The sequence below is a fragment of the Herpailurus yagouaroundi genome, unplaced genomic scaffold, assembly GCF_014898765.1.
Source record: "Herpailurus yagouaroundi ecotype Mexico unplaced genomic scaffold, PumYag 217, whole genome shotgun sequence".
NCBI classification, from domain to species: domain Eukaryota; kingdom Metazoa; phylum Chordata; class Mammalia; order Carnivora; family Felidae; genus Herpailurus; species Herpailurus yagouaroundi.
This window is the reverse complement of record NW_024412448.1, coordinates 5,822,164-5,841,011: the sequence shown is the minus strand read 5'-3', so window position 1 is coordinate 5,841,011 and position 18,848 is coordinate 5,822,164. Positions and strand designations below refer to the sequence as shown.

The 18,848-nt window shown below is 68.3% G+C and overlaps 1 protein-coding gene and 1 long non-coding RNA gene across 4 annotated transcripts; one reads left to right on the top strand and one right to left on the bottom strand.

Annotated features, from left to right (window-relative positions):
• Positions 1-17: 17 nt before the first annotated feature.
• Positions 18-18,387, top strand: FASN (fatty acid synthase). Of its 3 annotated transcripts, none has more exons than XM_040456707.1 (42): positions 18-131; positions 1,838-1,971; positions 2,702-2,854; positions 4,009-4,182; positions 4,285-4,485; positions 4,625-4,747; positions 4,834-4,949; positions 5,060-5,194; positions 5,835-6,297; positions 6,389-6,576; positions 6,746-6,935; positions 7,685-7,779; positions 7,890-8,024; positions 8,109-8,312; positions 8,446-8,561; positions 8,825-9,000; positions 9,084-9,275; positions 9,359-9,439; positions 9,561-9,740; positions 9,972-10,148; positions 10,228-10,431; positions 10,915-11,219; positions 11,522-11,914; positions 12,003-12,167; positions 12,250-12,368; positions 12,475-12,629; positions 12,756-12,959; positions 13,140-13,290; positions 13,374-13,552; positions 13,673-13,792; positions 13,966-14,088; positions 14,206-14,429; positions 14,533-14,734; positions 14,841-14,992; positions 15,103-15,194; positions 15,387-15,538; positions 15,633-15,878; positions 16,110-16,298; positions 16,626-16,856; positions 16,980-17,203; positions 17,295-17,393; positions 17,571-18,387. In XM_040456707.1, the coding sequence occupies exons 2-42, from the start codon at positions 1,845-1,847 to the stop codon at positions 17,958-17,960; spliced, it is 7,545 nt and encodes a 2,514-aa protein (XP_040312641.1). In that variant the 5' UTR covers positions 18-131; positions 1,838-1,844; the 3' UTR covers positions 17,961-18,387. The 3 variants fall into 3 exon arrangements, with proteins under 3 accessions (XP_040312641.1, XP_040312642.1, XP_040312643.1); XM_040456708.1 differs by having other exon boundaries at positions 23-131; positions 1,812-1,971; XM_040456709.1 differs by having other exon boundaries at positions 28-131; positions 1,843-1,971.
• LOC121018092 (uncharacterized) lies at positions 11,969-13,209 on the bottom strand. Its single transcript, XR_005785025.1, has 3 exons — positions 13,120-13,209; positions 12,652-12,659; positions 11,969-11,979 (listed from the first exon to the last, which is right to left on the bottom strand). It is a non-coding gene; the product is annotated as an uncharacterized LOC121018092 (long non-coding RNA).
• Positions 18,388-18,848: the final 461 nt, after the last annotated feature.

The window sequence follows — 18,848 nt, the reverse complement described above, 5'->3', positions numbered from 1 at the left end:
CGCGGTTAAATAGAGTCGGCGCCGGCCTAGAGGGAGCCAGAGAGACGGCAGCGGCCCGGCCTCCCCTCCGCCGCCGCGCTCCATCCTCGCGCCCCGCCGCCCGCTCCGCCCGCCACCCGCGCCCAGACCAGGTATGAGCGGCGCGGCCGGGCTCGGGGCCCGGGGGACGCCCGAGGGGAGAGGTCGGCCGGCCAGGTCGCGGGCTCCGAGTCCGAGTCCCCGGCCTGGGTGATCGGGGCGCCCGGAGGGCCGGCGCGCCGCGCCCCAGGCCCGGTGGGGCAGGTGGGCGATGGCGAGGGGCGCACTCCGGGGCGCCGCGAACAGCCATTTTGGCTGCGGGCTGGGCCACGCGGGCTTGGCCGCCGACCCCTTCCGCCCGCGGCACCCCCCGCGCCCGGTGCCGGAGGGACGCGGCCCAGCGCGATCCAGGGCTCCGGGAGCACGGCGGGGGTGGGGGTGGGGGGGCACCAGTCTCCATCACGTGGGCGCCGCGCGGAACCCCGAAGTTCTGGAGGGCGGGCTGGCGGTGGCGGCGGGGCGAGGGCGGCGCCGCGGGGTCTCCAGCCCCTGCCCGGGCCGCGCCGGACTCGGCGTGAATAGCAATTAGGGAGAACAGCGGGCGCGCTCAGGAGGAAGCTGCCGCCCGAGCGCTCGAGCCTCCGGGCCGCCAAAGGGCTCTTTATTCAGCGCCGGGGGTGCGGGCTCCCTCCCGGCCGGGACTCGGGGCCGCCGCGCCGCCCAAGGAAGACGCTGCTTTCGGCTCACGCGCCCTTGCTCGGAGGGACCCGGAGACCCGGGAGGGCGGCGGGCTGGCGTGTCTGCCGCTCATTAGTGCCACGAGGCCTTCGGGCCTTGGCGGAAGTTGCCAGAGTAACCCTGGCCTTGCACCCTTCTTCAGGGGCTGTCCAGGGGTTCCTGGACCCCTAAGCCCGGGGTGGCCTGGGCTTTCTCTGCACGGGGGGCCTCGGGGACCTTAGTCCGGATGGCCAGGCAGGCTGTGTGGAGTTAGGCCAGCAGTGTCCCGACGCCTCCTCACCTGCACAGGTGTGCGGGCCTGGGCGACACTTGCAGGCCAGGACCAGGAACGACTCTGCCTGCTGGAGGGGCTAGACTGGCTGGGTGGGTCCAACTCTGGGCAGGGGCCGTCTTTTCCCCAGAGCCCTTCGAGATTTAGGTGCAGTTTGAGGGCTGCCCTGAGTGACAGTCGGCCCCTGCCCCCAGCATGGAGAGCAGCCTGGGATGCACTGGAGTGCAGGGCCCACTGACTGGTTAGAGTGGGCTGGCGTTCCCCCACTGCCATATTTCCTTCCCTCAAACCTCAGTACCCTTTCTTTTTTGTTTGCTTGATTCACTGGGTTAGCTCTTAACAGATCGAGTGCCCAGCGGTCTTGTCTTAGGAAGAGTTCGGCCCTTCTGGGATGGCCTTGCCTGCTGCCCTCTGTGAGGCCCTCTCCCAGGAGCACCCCAGCGGCAGGTTGCAGAGGTTGCAGGGACTGTTGGGGTCCAGATATGAGGCAGCAGGGCCATGGGGGGGGGGTGGTCACCCCAGGCCAGGGCCCCAGAAGTGCCAGGCCAGTGCCAAAGGCCAGACAGAGGGTTCAGTCCTCCCAGTGAAAAGTAAGGGCTGGCTGGACCAGTGTGGACTCCCCCATACACCTGAGGCGTCTGTCCTGGCCAGCCCAGGGCACAGGAGCTGGCCTCCTGGATCTGGGTCTCCCCGCTCACAAACCCGTAGGTGGTGCTGTGGGGTTAGAAAGCCAGGGGAGAGGCTGCAGCCTGGTGGTCTGGCAGCCGGATCTGACCAGCGCCAGGCCCCCACATCACTCCCCCTGCACAGAGCAGCCATGGAGGACGTTGTGATTGCTGGCATGTCCGGGAAGCTACCCGAGTCAGAGAACATGGAGGAGTTCTGGGCCAACCTCATTGGCGGCGTGGACATGGTGACAGACGATGATAGGAGGTGGAAGGCAGGTGAGTGGGTGGTCCTGAGGCTCCCCTCTCCTGTGTTTGCTGTGGGTGCCGCCTCCCGGCTGCCCAGAGCAGACCAGCTCCAGCCTGAGTCCCAGTCCTAACTGCAGAGCCTTGCTGCCCGGAGGGGCCTCGGAGCCGGGGACTGGGAGGCTGAGGGCCAACCCGGGCGTGCATCCGCCAATGTTATAGTCAAGCCAGGTGATCTGCTGGGGGAGCAGAGCCGGGGTGAGGCCAGGCGGGCAGGTGCTTCTGGCCCCGCCACCCACTACCCTGTCCCTGCCGGCCCACGAGTCCCGGGCCGTCAGATAAGACACCAGGCTCTCTTGGGAAGCTGGTCTGACTCCCTCCCGCCCAGTAGGATTTTTTGCAGAGCGGCTCTACCTGATCTACGGGATGTGAGTCAGCACGGTAGAGTCTGGCCCGATCTCAGCAGCCAGGCAACGGCAGGCCAGGCAGAGAGGGTCTCCGGCTAGGACAGCGGTGGGTTGGGGGAGGCACCGTCCCCACTGTGCTCTGCTCTGAGGCCCGCCCAGCAGGTCCCCTTCTCAGAGCACGGCTGGGGTCTCAGTCGGCCACGTGGTGCCAGGGGCACCCCAGGCCCAGCAGCACTAGGCCCTGCTTCTGGGGCTGCTGCCTGGTCCCCCTGGAGAGCTTGTGGCTCCCCATCACAGCAGGGGCTTTGCTGTCGGTCACTCGGGGCCCACAGCCCTCCACCTGCCTCTGTCTGCAGGACTCTACGGCCTGCCCAAGCGTACCGGCAAGCTAAAGGACCTGTCCAAGTTCGATGCCTCCTTCTTCGGGGTCCACCCAAAGCAGGCTCACACGATGGACCCCCAGCTGCGCTTGCTACTGGAGGTCACCTACGAGGCCATCCTGGATGGAGGTGGGTCCTCGGGAGGCCGCTGGCCAACTGTGGCCACCTCAGGGCCGGGGGCCAGTCTCTGCAGTCCCCGCTCCCCCAGAAGACACGACAGCGTTGCCCTTTCTCGCTTCTAAAAGCAACCTGTGCTCAGGGTAGAAGTGTCAAAGCGCAGAAATCCAGGCAGAAGCAGAAGCCACCGTGGCTCTCCTGGGCCCTGGTCCAGGGCCAATGGTCTTGGGAGGCGTAGGCCTGTCAGCAGGTCGGGGGTCTCACAACTGCACACCAAGGTGTCCCTGACATGCCCAGGTGGCCCAGTTTCCTCCCTCCCCAACGTACAGCTGATCTCGGGGCCCCGGTGGAGTGCCAGGCAGGGCAGGAGGCGGGATTCTGCCCCCAGGACTCCCGCTCTCCACTCCTCTCTCTGGGCCGTGTCTGGCCTTGGATGGGTACCTCAAGGCAGCTGTCCTTTGTCACGGCGAGCACACCTGTCCCTGCCGCCCCAGGGGCATGGAGAGGAGGCCAGCCATGTGGGTGTGGTGCCTCGGCAGGTGGGGGTGGGGGCCAGTCCTGGCCTTTCGGCTCTCTCACCCTGCAGCAGGTGCTGGCCAGGCCCGGGGCCCGACCTGCACACAGCACCTTGAGGTGAAAGGCTGGCAGAGGCTTCCCACTGCCCGGGCCCCACCCAGAGACCTTGGACGCCATTCCCCAGAGGCTGGCCAGGGTCCCTCCCTCCTTTCCCAGCCTGGACACTTAGCCTTTGTCTTCCTCCGTCTCCTTATCTCAGCTCGTCCTAGAGTAGGCTGCCCTTGGTGCTTGGGTGCTCATTGGCCATCGGCGCTTGCCAGACCCTGCTGGTGACACCAGGGGCCAGGGGAGTATCCTGGGGACAATGCTGCTTTCTGTCCTTACCTCCAGCTGTCTCTGGCCTCTGCCTAACCCCAGAGCCTGGAGCCCCATCTGTCCCTTGGGCCTCTGGTTCCTCGTGACCCACTTACCTGTCCTCAGCCCTACCTGGGTCGGCTGTCCTGCTCAGGCCCCTCCAGAGTTAGGCTGAGATGGGGTCCCCCACACCCAAGGCAGAGAGGCCGAGAGGTGAGGCCTCGCCCCTGGAGCGGGTGCGGGCTGGGTGCTCTCTAGCAGGCCTGGCTGCCAGGCTCTACCATTGTCTCCTGCAGGCATCAACCCGGCTACCCTGCGAGGGACACACACAGGCGTCTGGGTAGGCGTGAGCGGCTCGGAGGCCTCAGAGGCTCTGAGCCGAGACCCCGAGACTCTCCTGGGCTACAGCATGGTGGGCTGCCAGCGGGCTATGATGGCCAACCGCCTCTCCTTCTTCTTTGATTTTAAAGGTGGGTCCCCACCCGGCCCCTCCCGGCCTCTGGCTCCCCCCAGGAAGGGGGGCTGGGGCGAATGGGGGGGGGGGGCGCCCTGTTAGAGCCTCTCGCTTGCAGGGCCCAGCATCGCTCTGGACACGGCCTGCTCCTCCAGCCTGCTGGCCCTTCAGAACGCCTACCAGGCCATCCGCAGGGGAGAGTGCCCCGCGGCCATCGTGGGCGGCCTCAACATCCTGCTCAAGCCCAACACCTCCGTGCAGTTCATGAAGCTCGGCATGCTGAGCCCCGACGGAACCTGCAAGGCCTTCGACGAGTCCGGTGAGCTGCGGGCGGGGGGCGGGGGGGCCGCCGGACGGTGCTCGCACCCCGGCTCCCATCTGACGCCGGCTCGCCCGGCTCCGCCCCGAGCTCCCGGCCTCGGGGACCTGGCGCCAGCACAGGTGTCCTCTGCCCTCAGGGGACGGCTACTGCCGTGCGGAGGCCGTGGTGGCCGTCCTGCTGACCAAGAAGTCCCTGGCTCGGCGCGTGTATGCCACCATCCTCAACGCCGGCACCAACACGGACGGCTGCAAGGAGCAAGGTGGGTGCGGCTGGGGACCCGAGGGGCCAGGCCGGCCCACCGCAGGCGGCCGGCGGCTGGGGACTGAGGCCTGGCTCCTCCCGCAGGTGTGACCTTCCCCTCCGGGGAGGCGCAAGAACAGCTCATCCGCTCGCTGTACGAGCCGGCTGGGTTGAGCCCAGAGTCCCTCGAGTATGTCGAAGCCCACGGCACGGGGACCAAGGTGAGAGCCACATCCACGCCTCGGTCCTAAGAGGCGCCCAGGTGGGGTCCACGCCCCGCTCCTAAGAGGCGCCCAGGTGGGGTCCTGACCTTCCCTTTTGTCCTCTGCAGGTGGGGGACCCCCAGGAGCTGAACGGCATCACCCGAGCCCTGTGTCCCTCCCGCCAGGAGCCCCTGCTGATCGGGTCCACCAAGTCGAACATGGGGCACCCGGAGCCCGCTTCGGGGCTCGCGGCTCTGGCCAAGGTGGGTGGGCTGGTCTGGAGCCATCCCACGTGCCAGGCAAGGCTGTGCCGTGGGGTGCCAGCCATCAAGGCCCGGACAGCAGGGCACGAGTATAGGACAGGTCTTTACCCTGGCTCACTGTGGGTCAGACCCTCAGCTAGGGAAGGTGAAGTGGCTGGGACGGCCCCAGACAGGTGGCCCATCCTTCCCCCCCCCCCCCCCCGTCTCCCACCGCTGCCGCCGCCGCCGCCGCCGGTCCCACAGCCTCCTCACCAGCCAGTGGGGGCTGGGTGGTCTGTGGGGAGACCAAGCACTGGTGGTTTCTGGGTATGGTGGGGGCTTCCTGACGCTCTCAGCTTCTTCGGGCTGACACAGGAATCTGTTTGTAGTTCCTGCAAGGATCGGGACTAGGGGTGAGGCCTGGAAGGGACCTTTGTGTCCAGGTCCCCTAGGCCATCAGCCTGGGGGGTCGGTGGGGCCCCAGGTGAAGGCACGGGGCCCAGAGAGGGGAAGGGGCATGCGGTTAGGTCACCGGGTCCCTGTGCCACGGCAGGATGAATGTGGGGGGCAGGGCCTGTAGTGTGGTCTCACGAGGGGGGATCCCCCACCCCAGGTAGGGAGTGCGAGGTCAGCCACCCCACCAACTCCGAGCCACCCACAGGTGCTGCTGTCCCTGGAGCGTGGGCTCTGGGCCCCCAACCTGCACTTCCACAGCCCGAACACCGAGATCCCCGCGCTCCAGGACGGACGGCTGCAGGTGGTGCAGCAGCCCCTGCCCGTCCGCGGAGGCAACGTGTGTATCAATTCGTTCGGCTTCGGCGGCTCCAACGTGCACGTCATTCTCCAGCCCAATCTGCGGCCGCCCTTGGCACCCACCCAGCACGCCTCTCTGCCCCGTCTGCTGCGGGCCAGCGGACGCACCCCGGAGGCCGTGCACTGTCTGCTGGAGCAAGGCCGCCGGCACAGCCAGGACCTGGCCTTCGTGAGCATGCTCAATGACATCGCGGCCATCTCCCCCACCGCCATGCCCTTCCGGGGCTACACCGTGCTGGGTGGCAAGGGTGGCAGCCAGGAGGTACAGCAGGTGGCCGCTGGCGAGCGTCCTCTCTGGTTCATCTGCTCGGGTGAGGACCCTGCTCCCCAGGCCCTCCCCGGCGGGTGAGCGGGTGGTCAGGGCTGCGCGGCCCCCACCCCTGACGCCTCTCGCTGGAACAGGGATGGGCGCACAGTGGTGCGGGATGGGATTGAGCCTCATGCGCCTGGGCAGCTTCCGGGACTCCATCCTGCGCTCCGACGAGGCCGTGAAGCCCTTGGGACTGCAGGTGTCTGAGTTGCTGCTGAGCACAGACGAGGCCACCTTTGACGACATCGTCCACGCCTTCGTGAGCCTCACCGCCATCCAGGTGCACCTGCGGGGCCTGGGGGCCGGTGGGCAGGACAAGAAACCGTGGGGAGGGGAGCGGGCACCGGGCTTGACGAGGCTGCTGTGACCGTGCACGTGGCCAGCCTGGTGTCCCCAGGACTGGCATGATGTGTTGTGTTCCACACCCCCCCACCCCACCCCACCCCCAGATCGCCCTCATAGACCTGCTGAACTCCATGGGTCTGCGGCCCGACGGAATCATCGGGCACTCCCTGGGTGAGGTGGCCTGCGGCTACGCAGATGGCTGCCTTTCTCAGGAGGAGGCCATCCTCGCCGCCTACTGGAGGGGCCAGTGCATCAAGGAGACCAACATCCCACCGGGGACCATGGCGGCCGTTGGTGGGTGTCCCCGCACGATCCCCCATCCCGTGTGGCCCACAGCCCTAAGGGTGTCCAGGGAGGTCTGTCTTCCTAGCACTCCTGACACTCACGCTGGGCAGAGGCGGGGTCCTGGGGGGGCCGCACTGGCCGCCGTCCTCACAGCAGAGTGACAGACCCCAGCACCCTTTCAGGACCCGCCGTAGTGGCCTCCCACGCCCACTGGCCTTGACATCTAGCACGTTTACTGAGGCGCGTTTGTAAATGCTGGTGCCGTTTCCACGCGCCTGAGCTAAAGCCAGGTGGGGACAGCTATCCCCTCGTATGCGCACGCGCGCACACATAGACACACACACACAGACACACACACACACACACACAGACGAAGCCCCAGGGTTGTCAGGACGGTTGGTCCTGGCTCTCCTCTGCCGGCATCTGTTCCTGGAGGCTTCAGGGGAAGGGGCGGACACGATCATGCCTCGGGCAGGCTGGGCTGTGATGGGAGGGACACCTCAGAGAGCCACCACCCTGAAGGGCTGGCAGGAGAGGTGTTAGGAGCCCAGACCCCGCTCCCGGCCTGTGGGGCACCAGGGAGGACACCTTCCCCTGAGATCAAACACAGCAGGAGTGAGAGCGGCCCATAAAGGCACCGCTCCGCGGCTGTCATTACCACACCCCTGTCATTAGGGCCCGCCCTGGGCAGTGTCTTGCTCTCGGGCAGGGCCCCCCGGCTCCCCGCAGCTGCCCCCTGAGGCCGTCCCTGCCCACAGGCTTGTCCTGGGAGGAGTGTAAGCAGCGCTGCCCCCCTGGTGTCGTGCCCGCCTGCCACAACTCTGAGGACACAGTGACCATCTCGGGACCGCAGGTGGGGCCTAGGAGGCGAGGCTCGTCCCCAAGTCCCTTCTCCGTCGCTCGGGCGGCCTGGGGGGACAGCCCAGATCCACTCGTCCAGCCCCCTGACATCTCCGTCCCTAGGCTGAGGTGGCTGCATTCGTGGCGGAGCTGAAGCAGGAGGGCGTGTTTGCCAAGGAGGTGCGGACGGGCGGCATGGCCTTCCACTCCTACTTCATGGACTCCATCGCCCCCACGTTGCTTCAGGCCCTCAAGAAGGTGGGCTGGCCACCCTTGGGCGCCCCGGAGGCGGGGGCTCCCGGAGGCACGGCAGCAGGGTCCTGACCCGCGTCCTGTGCACAGGTGATCCGGGAGCCGCGGCCCCGCTCGGCACGCTGGCTCAGCACCTCCATCCCCGAGGCCCAGTGGCAGGGCAGCCTGGCCCGCACGTTCTCGGCGGAGTACAACGTCAACAATCTGGTGAGCCCCGTGCTGTTCCAGGAGGCGCTGTGGCACGTGCCCGGGGATGCTGTGGTGTTGGAGATCGCCCCCCATGCCCTGCTGCAGGTGCGCACTGGTGGGAACCGGGGTGAGGGCAGCAGTCTTGGCACATTGGGGCCAGTGGCCAAGAGAAGCCGGTGGTCTGGGCCCGGGGGCAGGGGGACCCAGTCAGGAAGGCCAAGCCCGTCTGCTCTCCCAGGCCGTCCTCAAGAGAGGCCTGAAGTCCAGCTGTACCATCGTCCCTCTGATGAAGAAGGACCAAAGAGACAACCTGGAGTTCTTCCTCAGCAACGTGGGCAAGTTGCACCTGCTGGGGTGAGTCAGCTGCCCCTGCTGGGGGACCGGGGGTCTGGGCGGGGGTGCGTCCATTCCAGGCTTGTCCCCGGTAACAAGGTGTGTTAACCAGGCCGCAGAGGGAGGTCTTCCCCGGGAAGTGGGCTGGCAGGTGCTGAGCCCTCGCCCTACCCTGGCCTTGCCCCGGGTCTTCTGGGAGACGGTTGGCCGTGGGTAGGACAAGGTAGCCCCAAGCAAGGCCACCTGGGCTGGGCGAGCCCCTCAAACCTTTCCCCCACCCCCAGCTTCGACGTCAACCCCAATGGCCTGCTTCCACCCGTGGAGTTCCCGGTGCCCCGGGGCACTCCTCTCATCTCCCCTCACATCAAGTGGGACCACAGTCAGACCTGGGACGTCCCCACCGCCAAGGACTTCCCCAGCGGCTCCAGTGGCTCCTCTGCCTTCACCGTCTGCAACATCAGTGAGTCGGGGCTGAGGTGGGGCGAGGGGGGGGGGGGGGGGTGCTCCCTCCTGGGCACCGGCACTAAGGCCCAGCCCATGCAGGCATCAGCCCTGAGTCCCCTGACCACTACCTGGTGGACCACTGCATCGACGGCCGCGTCCTCTTCCCCGCCACCGGCTACCTGTGCCTGGTCTGGAAGACTCTGGCACGGACCTTGAATCAAAACATGGAACAAGTACCCGTGGTGTTTGAGGACGTGACACTGCACCAGGCTACCGTCCTACCCAAGACCGGTGAGACGGGCTGGCCGCCAGGGCTGGGGTGGGAGGGCTGGCCGCTGACCCCCGCCGCTGATCTCCCGCCTTGCCGTCCCTAGGGACCGTGCCCCTGGAAGTGCGGCTCCTACAGGCTTCCCGCACCTTCGAGGTATCTGAGAACGGCAACCTGATAGTGAGCGGTGAGCAGATAGATGGTGCCTGGCCCGGCTGCAGGGTCTCCACTGGGCTTGGCCTCCGAGGGGACGCTTGGCTGCCAGCTCCACTCCACCCGCCCACAGGCTCTCCTGTCCCCTTCTGTAGGGAAGGTTTACCAGTGGGAGGACCCCGACAGCAAGCTGTTCGACAGCCCGGACGGCCTGGACACCACGGACCCCACAGCTACGTTCCACCTGAGCCAGAGGGACGTGTACAAAGAGTTGAGGCTGCGTGGCTACGACTACGGCCCTCACTTTCAAGGCATCCTCGAGGCCAACCTCGAAGGTAGGGTGCCAGGTCCCCCCCTCGACACTCCAGGTACGGGCCCCAGGGCCACCTCCCTTAGGGCCGGACCAAGCCTGACCTGCCACCCGGCATCCAGGTGCCCAAGCCGCGTGGAGAGAGGGCCGTTCTGGGGGTGAGGGGCCACCAAGGGCGCCTGGGTCAAGGCATGCGGGGGAGAGGGTGCCACGAGCCTGAGGCCCGCCCAGCCAAGCTGACGGCCCCTCTCCACAGGCAACGCGGGCCGGCTGCTGTGGAAGAACAACTGGGTGACGTTCCTGGACGCCATGCTGCAGACATCCATCCTGGGCCTGGCCCAGTGCGGCCTGCGTCTGCCCACCCGCATCACCTCCGTCCACATCGACCCCGCCACCCACCAGCGCAGGGTGTACTCGCAGGGCGAGGCCCAAGGTAGCCTCACGCCCCAGGGCCCGCACCCCCGTGTCCCTGCACTGGGCACTGCCCGTGCTCACTCAGCCTTTCTCCGCAGCGGTCAACGTGCTGGTGAACCGTTGTCTGAACAGCACGGTGGCCGGCGGCGTCCTCGTCTCGGGCCTCCACGCCTCGATGGCCCCACGGCGGCAGCAGGAGCAGTTTGCGCCCATCCTGGAGAAGTTCTGCTTCACGCCGCACACGGAGGAGGGGCTCCTGGCTGGAGACGCGGCCCTGCAGGAGGGGCTGCAGCTGTGCAGGGGTGAGGCCCAGCCCCCCCCCCCCCCACCGGGACCCGCCGTGGCTTGCCACCTCCTGCTCCCCAGGGGCCTCGACTTGCCTCCTCGAGAGGCTCCCGGACTTCAGGGAGAGCACAGGGAGCCAGGATGGATTCGGGCCACCCCCACCCCAGCTGTGTCCCGGCCAGCCGCCTGGGTGTGATGCCCACGCCGGGGCCCGGCCCCACAGCCCACCCCCTGTGGAGTGCTCGCACCCATGCAGATAGCTGGGGGGTGGTCGGTGGGGGGCTGGGCGCAGCTGGGGAGGTCAGGGTCCCGAGGCCACTCTCTGTGGGGCTCACACCTCGATGGGGAGCACGGCCCCCTCGAACCCCTCTGGAGGCTAGCTCCTAGCCCTAGAGGGCCAGACTGCCCAGGCAGTGGGCATTTGCTGTGGGGGCGGGGGGAGGGGGCTCGGGGAACACCGGCCCAGCTGAGACCCCTGTGCGGTGCCCGTCCCTCCCCAGGGCTGGCACAGGCGCTGCAGACCAAGGTGGCCCAGCAGGGGCTGAAGATGGTGGTGTCCGGGCTGGACGGGGCCCAGGCCCCCCAGGAGCCTCCAAAGCAAGGCCTGCCCCGGCTGCTGGCGGCCGCCTGCCAGCTGCAGCTCAACGGCGGCCTCCAGCTGGAGCTGGGCCAGCTGCTGGCCCAACAGAGGCCCCTGCTGCAGGACGACCCCCTGCTCAGCGGCCTCCTCACTTCCCCGGCGCTCAAGGCTTGCGTGGACACCGCCCTGGAGAACACGTCCAGCCTCAAGATGAAGGTCGTGGAGGTGGGTGCCCGTCCGGACGGTCCAGCGTAACTACGTGTGCGGGCCCAGGCTGGGCAGACCGGACCGGTCCGCGAGCTCACCCGGTCGGAGGCCGTGCTGCCCTTCCGTCCTTTGCCATCCTGCCCCGGGCGCCGAGCAGCGGGCCCGGAGAGGGGATTCCGTGGACGCGGCAGACGGGGCTGACGCCAGCTGGCGGTCTCCTGGGCCAGGTCGGCGGGTGGGCCCTTCTGACAGACGTCACCGGCCCGCGTCGGGACGCCCGCCCGGTGGCGGCCCATCCAGGAAGCTGTCCCCACCTCCAGGTGCTGGCTGGCGACGGCCACCTGTATTCGCACATCCCGGCGCTGCTCGACACCCAGCCCGTGCCGCAGCTGGAGTACACGGCCACTGACCGCCACTCTCAGGCCCTGGAGGCCGTGCAGGCCAAGCTGCAGCAGCACGGCATCGCCTGGGGCCAGTGGGACCCTGCGGACCCCGCCCCTGGCAGCCTGGGCTCGGCCGACCTCCTCCTGTGTAACTGTGCCGTGGCCAGCCTCGGTGACCCGGCCACGGCCGTTGGCAACATGGGGGCCGCTCTCAAGGAGGGCGGCTTCCTGCTGCTGCACGCTCTGCTCAGAGGACACCCCCTTGGAGAGACGGTCGCCTTCCTCACCTGCCCCGAGCCGCGGCGAGGCCAGCAGAGCCTCCTAAGCCAGGTGCAGGGGGGGGGACGGGGGACGGGGGGCCGGGGGGGTGGGGGGGACGGGGGGCGGGGCAAGCACTGACTGCTCCCCCCACGTGCAGGACGAGTGGGAGAGTCTGTTTGCCGGGGCGTCCCTGCACCTGGTGGCCCTGAAGAAGTCCTTCTATGGCTCTGTGCTCTTCCTGTGCCGTCGGCCGGTCCTACGGGACAGCCCTGTCTTCCTGCCTGTGGAGGACCCCAGTTTCCAGTGGGTGAACTCCCTGAAGGTCAGTCTCGGCTGGGCCCCCCAGCACCACGTGCCTGGGCCTGGGGACCCTCCCGGAGGCCAACCCCTCTGTCATCCCGCAGAACATTTTGGCCGACTCCTCCCAGCAGCCCGTGTGGCTAACAGCCATCAGCTGCCCCGACTCAGGCGTCGTGGGCTTGGTGAACTGTCTCCGCAGAGAGCCTGGCGGGCACCGGATTCGGTGAGGGGCTCGACACAGCTGCACGCCCTCTGCCCTGCTTCACCTTCCTGGTGCCCCCCCAACCCCACCCCACGCAGTCTTGTCTCACCTGTGCGGCTGCCCACAGGTGCGTCCTGGTGTCCAACCTCAGCAGCACGTCCCGCACCCCCAGTTTGGACCCCGGCTCCTCGGAGCTGCAGAAGGTGCTACGGGGGGACCTCGTGATGAATGTCTACCGAGACGGCGCCTGGGGGGCCTTCCGCCATTTCCCCCTGGAGCGCGGTGAGTCTCCCCACCCCCCCACCCCCCCGGCTCCTTGCCTTGTAGCGGGGTGGGCTGAGGAGGATGGGGGGCTGGAGACCCTGCCTGGGAAGCCCCCGTGGCAGCCCCGCCTCCTGTCACCCCCAGGCCTGCCGGAGGAGCAGACCGAGCACGCCTTCGTGAACGTCCTCACGCGGGGTGACCTCTCCTCCATCCGCTGGGTCTGCTCCCCTCTGCGTCACACCCAGCTCACCAGCCCCGGCACCCAGCTCTGTGCCGTCCACTATGCCTCCCTCAACTTCAGAGATATCATGCTGGCCACGGGCAAGCTGTCCCCTGACGCCATCCCAGGTACGGGCCGGGTACCACGGGCACAGCCAGGCTCAAATCTCCAGGTCAGGTCAGGACCTGGGAGGAAGAGGGCTCCTTGCCCCGCCAGCGCTCAGGGACCTGAAGGCCTCTCGGGCCTGAGCTCGTACCCTGGGCTGCCCTAGGGAGACGCACGGCTCACCCCCCACCGTCTGTCCCCAGGGAAGTGGGCCCTCCGCAGCTGTCTGCTGGGCATGGAGTTCTCTGGCCGAGACGCCAGCGGCAAGCGCGTTATGGGGCTGGTGCCTGCCGAAGGCCTGGCTACCTCCGTCCTGCTCTCTCAGGACTTCCTGTGGGAGGTGCCCTCCAGCTGGTGAGTCTGTGGGGCTGTGAGTCCAGGGCCCCACGGCCACGGCTGAGGCTGTCCTGAGCTGACCCCTTGCGCCGTGCCCGCAGGACCCTAGAGGAGGCGGCTTCGGTGCCTGTGGTCTACACAACTGCCTACTACTCGCTGGTGGTGCGGGGGCGCGTGCAGCCCGGGGAGACGGTGCTCATCCACTCAGGCTCGGGCGGTGTGGGCCAGGCCGCCATCGCCATCGCCCTCAGCCTGGGCTGCCGCGTCTTCACTACCGTGGGTAGGTCTGCCGGCCCTCCCGGGAGCCTGGGGCTGGCCGGGGCCCCGCCCCCCGCTCCCCCCCCCACCTCCTGTCCCAGCCCTGCAGCCTGGCTCACCGGGACACGCCTCTGCCCGCCAGGGTCGGCCGAGAAGCGGGCGTACCTCCAGGCCAGGTTCCCCCAGCTCGACGACACCAGCTTCGCCAACTCCCGGGACACGTCCTTTGAACAGCACGTGCTGCGGCACACGGCAGGGAAGGGTGAGTGGCTCGAGGGCCTCCGGGGGCGTCCTCGGCACGTCCCTCTGTGTTCTCTGCCCACACCCCTGCCTTCTCCTCTCCCCTTCCTCACTGGCCCAGGCAGCGACAGGGCCTGGCCCTGCGGACCTGGGCCAGGTGTGATAGTGAGGACTCCTCTTCCCCCCACCCCCAAGGTGTGGACCTGGTCCTGAATTCCCTGGCGGAAGAAAAGCTACAGGCCAGCGTGCGGTGCCTGGCCCAGCACGGCCGGTTCCTGGAAATCGGCAAATTCGACCTTTCGAACAACCACCTGCTGGGTGAGGCGGGCAGCAGACAGGGCTGGCGGGCAGGTGGCAAGAGGCCAGCGGCGGGGAGGGGGCGCCGGGTCCACGGGGTAGGCTGTGGGCCCTGAGCCCTCCCGTCTGTCCGCCCAGGCATGGCCGTCTTCCTGAAGAACGTGACCTTCCACGGGGTCCTGCTGGACTCGCTCATGGACAAAGGCGGGAACAGCTGGCAGGAGGTGGCTGCGCTGCTGAAGGCGGGCATCCGGGACGGTGTGGTGCAGCCCCTCAAGTGCACCGTGTTCCCCAAGGACCGGGTGGAGGACGCCTTCCGCTACATGGCCCAAGGGAAGCACATCGGCAAAGTGGTCATCCAGGTGAGGAGGGGGCCCGGCTCCCCCCGCCCCCCCCCCCCCCCCCCGCTCCCCCCGCTCCAGCCCCAGGGGCAGCGCTCGAGCACGGCTGCTGCTCCGACTGCAGGTGCGCAGGGAGGAGCCGGAGGCGGTGCTGCGGGAGACGGGTCCCACCCTGATGGCTGCCGTGTCCAGGATCTACTGCCCGGCCCACAAGAGCTATGTCATCACCGGGGGCCTGGGCGGCTTCGGCCTGGAGCTGGCCCAGTGGCTTGTGCTGCGAGGGGCCCGGAAACTCGTGCTGACCTCTCGCTCTGGGATCCGCACAGGTGAGCAGGCCTGGGGCTGCGGGGGGCACCCGGTCAGCTCAGCCCTGGTGTGCTCTCCGGGTTAGGACCCCCGGTTGGCCTGACCCCACTGCCCCGTGTCCCACAGGCTACCAGGCCAAGCAGGTCCGTGAGTGGAGGCGCCAGGGCATACAGGTCCTGGTGTCCACCAGCAACGCCAGCTCGCTGGATGGGGCCCAGAGCCTCATCGATGAGGCCACGCAGCTGGGGCCCGTGGGAGGCGTCTTTAACCTGGCCGTGGTGAGTGTGATTCTGAAGGGGCCGGAGCCGGCCACCCAGGGAAGGTTCTCCCAGGCCGAGCCTCCAAAGGCGTGAGGTCGGGGCAGGTGCTGAGGGTCCCTCGTCCCCAGGTCCTGAGAGACGCCATGCTGGAGAACCAAACCCCTGAGCTCTTTCAGGACGTCAACAGGCCCAAGTACAGCGGCACCGTGAACCTGGACAGGTGAGGCGGACGAGCCCCCCTCCCGTCCCCATCCCCCGACACGGCCTTCCCACGGCTGCCCGGGGACCAGGCCACAGGCCTCCGTGGGGTGGGGGTTTAGGGAAGCGGAAGCAGACGGGCAGGTGGGGACCCTTGGGCGCGTCGGCAGGTGGGCTGGGCCAGCCAGCAGGGGTGTGACTCAAGCGCCCACAGGGTGACCCGAGCTGCGTGCCCCGAGCTGGACTACTTTGTGGCCTTCTCCTCTGTGAGCTGCGGGCGCGGCAACGCCGGCCAGACCAACTATGGCTTCGCCAACTCCACCATGGAGCGCGTGTGTGAGAAGCGCCAGCACGATGGCCTCCCGGGTGAGCCCGTCCACTCCTCGCCCGGCAGCCCCCGCCTGCCGCTGCCCCCCCTCGGGCCCGCGCTCACTCCGGCCCCCCTGGCCCCGTCCCGTAGGCCTCGCCATCCAGTGGGGCGCCATCGGTGACGTGGGCATCGTCCTGGAGTCCATGGGCTCCAACGATACGGTCATCGGCGGGACGCTGCCGCAGCGGATTGCTTCCTGCTTGGAGGTGCTGGACCTCTTCCTGAACCAGCCCCACCCCGTCCTGAGCAGCTTTGTGCTGGCCGAGAAGAAGGCCACTGCCCACAATGACAGCAGTGGCCGGCAGGACCCGATGGAGGCCGTGGCCCACATCCTGGGTGAGGGAGACGCCTTTGCACACTGGCAGACGCTCTGCTCCCCCAAGCCTCAGTGTCCCCGGCTTTAAGAGAGGCCCTGCTTTTTCGCCGAGGGAGGGACGGGCACCAGGGGTCCACACAGAGCCGGGTGGGGGTTGCATGCCAACCGCAGTGACGCGGCCCTCCCTCCGGAGACCTGGCCCCTGAGGCGTCCGGCCCCGCTCCCTTTGCCAACCGAGCGCCTGTCCCCAGGCATCCGAGACTTGGCCACCGTCAACCTGGACAGCTCGCTGGCAGACCTGGGCCTGGACTCGCTCATGGGCGTGGAGGTGCGCCAGATGTTGGAGCGCGAGCATGACCTGGTGATGTCCATGCGGGACATCCGGCAGCTCACGCTCCGGAAGTTGCAGGAGCTTTCCTCCAAGGCTGGCACAGCTAATGGTGCGTGACCGAAGGGAGAGCAGCTGGAGGAAGGGGAAGGCCCCTGGGCCACCGTGGCCCGTGCTCCTCTTACGGGGTCTGGGGTGCACGTGCCTTGGCATCGTGGCATCAGGGCCCATCTGTGCCATCGGCCCATGGGCAGGTCAGGTTTGTCCATCTGGACCCTTCCTGAGAGCCCTCAGTGGGGCCCAGTGCCGCCCACCCCCAACCCCAGTCCCGTAGCCTGGGTCAGCGGTGGGGGGGGGGGGGGGGGGGAGGGGGGAGGTATTCACGTGCCGGGGGACCTGTGTGCCCCTGGCCCTCCTTCACACCCGCTCCTCCTCGCAGAGCTGGCAGCCCCCACACCCAAGGAGGACACCCCTGCCGGCCCGCAGGCCCAGCTGAACCTCAGCACCCTGCTGGTGAACCCCGAGGGCCCGACCTTGACACGGCTCAACTCGGTGCAGAGCTCTGAGCGCCCCTTGTTCCTGGTGCACCCCATCGAGGGCTCCATCACTGTGTTCCACAGCCTGGCGTCCAAGCTCAGCATCCCCACCTACGGCCTACAGTGCACTCGAGGTGCGACCCGGCCAGCCAGGCTGTCTCCAACCCCTGATGACGCGGGATGGCGTGCCTGTCCCCGCCCCCGCCCCCCGGGGGAGGCCCCTCCTGCCCACGGCTGAGCCTCCTTCTGCCCCACAGCCGCGCCCCTGGACAGCATCCAGAGTCTGGCCGCCTACTACATCGAGTGCATCAGGCAGGTACAGCCGGAGGGGCCCTACCGCATCGCCGGCTATTCCTACGGGGCCTGCGTGGCCTTCGAGATGTGCTCGCAGCTGCAGGCCGCGCAGCAGGGCCCCACCCCCGCGCACAACAGCCTCTTCTTGTTCGACGGTTCGCACGCCTATGTGCTGGCCTACACACAGGTGAGGGCCCCGGTGGGGGCGGCGGACTCCCGACCCCATCCCCAGGGTCCCGGCCCGGCCAGCGGCTCCAGCAGCCCCTCTTTCCCTGCAGAGCTACCGCGCGAAGCTGACCCCTGGCTGTGAGGCTGAGGCTGAGGCCGAGGCCATGTGCTTCTTCGTGCAGCAGTTCACCGACATGGAACACAACAGGGTGGGTCCTGCGAGCCAGCGGGGGGCAGAGGGCGGAGGGGGGGCGGCAGCGGAAGAGGGGGGTCCCCCCCCCCGGCGGCGGCCTGGAAGCCCACCCTCCCCCACAGCACAGTCTCAGGGCCCCACCCCGCCCCGGGCAGCCTGTGGCCGACGCAAGGCTCAGAGACCCTTCCCGCAGGTTCTGGAGGCGCTGCTGCCCCTCAAGGGCCTGGAGGAGCGCGTGGCGGCCACCGTGGACCTGATCACGCGCAGCCACGCGGGCCTGGACCCCCGCGAGCTGAGCTTCGCGGCGCACTCCTTCTACCACAAGCTGCGCGCAGCCGAGCAGTACATCCCCCGGGCCACCTACCACGGCAACGTGACGCTGCTGCGCGCCAAGACGGGCAGCGTGTACGGCGAGGGCCTGGGCGCCGACTACAACCTGTCCCAGGTGTGCGACGGCAAGGTGTCCGTGCACGTGATCGAGGGGGACCACCGCACGCTGCTGGAGGGCAGCGGCCTGGAGACTATCCTCAGCATCATCCACAGCTCCCTGGCCGAGCCGCGCGTCAGCGTCCGGGAGGGCTAAGCGCCCGGGGCCCAGGGAGGGTCCTGCGGGTGGGACCGCCCGGCCCAGACCCCTGCCCACGGCCGCCTCTCCTCCCTCGCGACCGCGGGCCTGGGGCGGTGGGCGGATGGGGGCTGCGCCGCCGACTCGGAGACCCGCCTCGGTCTGTGAAGAGTCGGCCTGGCCGCCGGCCGAGCAGAGCCTCGTGCGCCGCGTGGGGCCTGCCACACAGGCCTGTTCCTCGGTTCTCCATTTGATTCTCCTATTTATTGCGTCGCCCGGGAAACGCCAGGGCCTCGTCCACCCTGCGCAGGCCGGCGGCGCGGGAGCCCCGGCCCCGGGGCCCCCATGATGCAGGGGCCTGCGGAAGGGGGCAGCCCCCGGGGACACCCGCCCTGTGTTCGTCTGTGTTCGTTTTTCAAAAACATGATTCAAATTGCTGCTGGAATTCTGGAATTTACTGTAACCGTCAGTATAAAGAACCACGTCTGGATCCTGTTCGGTTTTTACACCAACCTGGTGCAAGCTGCTGTCCCACAGAGCCCCCCCCCCCCCAATTAAACCCACGTGAGCTCCAGCCTCCAGTCACCCTTTCTTCCCTCCTCTGACAGCTGCTGTGGGGCCAGTACTGTCCCGCCACGTCCCTGGGGTCCAGAGGGGATGCCCCCGTGGTCCCCGTAGCCCCCTGCCCGCAGGACCGTGCGTATGCGTGCTCGGAGAGAGGGACGGCACCAGGCTGCAGAAAGGCTGGACACCGCCTGCAGGGCTGGGGCGGGCGGGGCTTCGCCAGAGAAACAGAACCGGCAGGAGAGTCTTGTCCTCTATCGTTGGGGGCGTTCGGAAGATGAGCCAGGGCAATTTTTGGATTTTCCCTGGGCTTCTTGTCAGAATTCCTTATTCCTCAGGGAA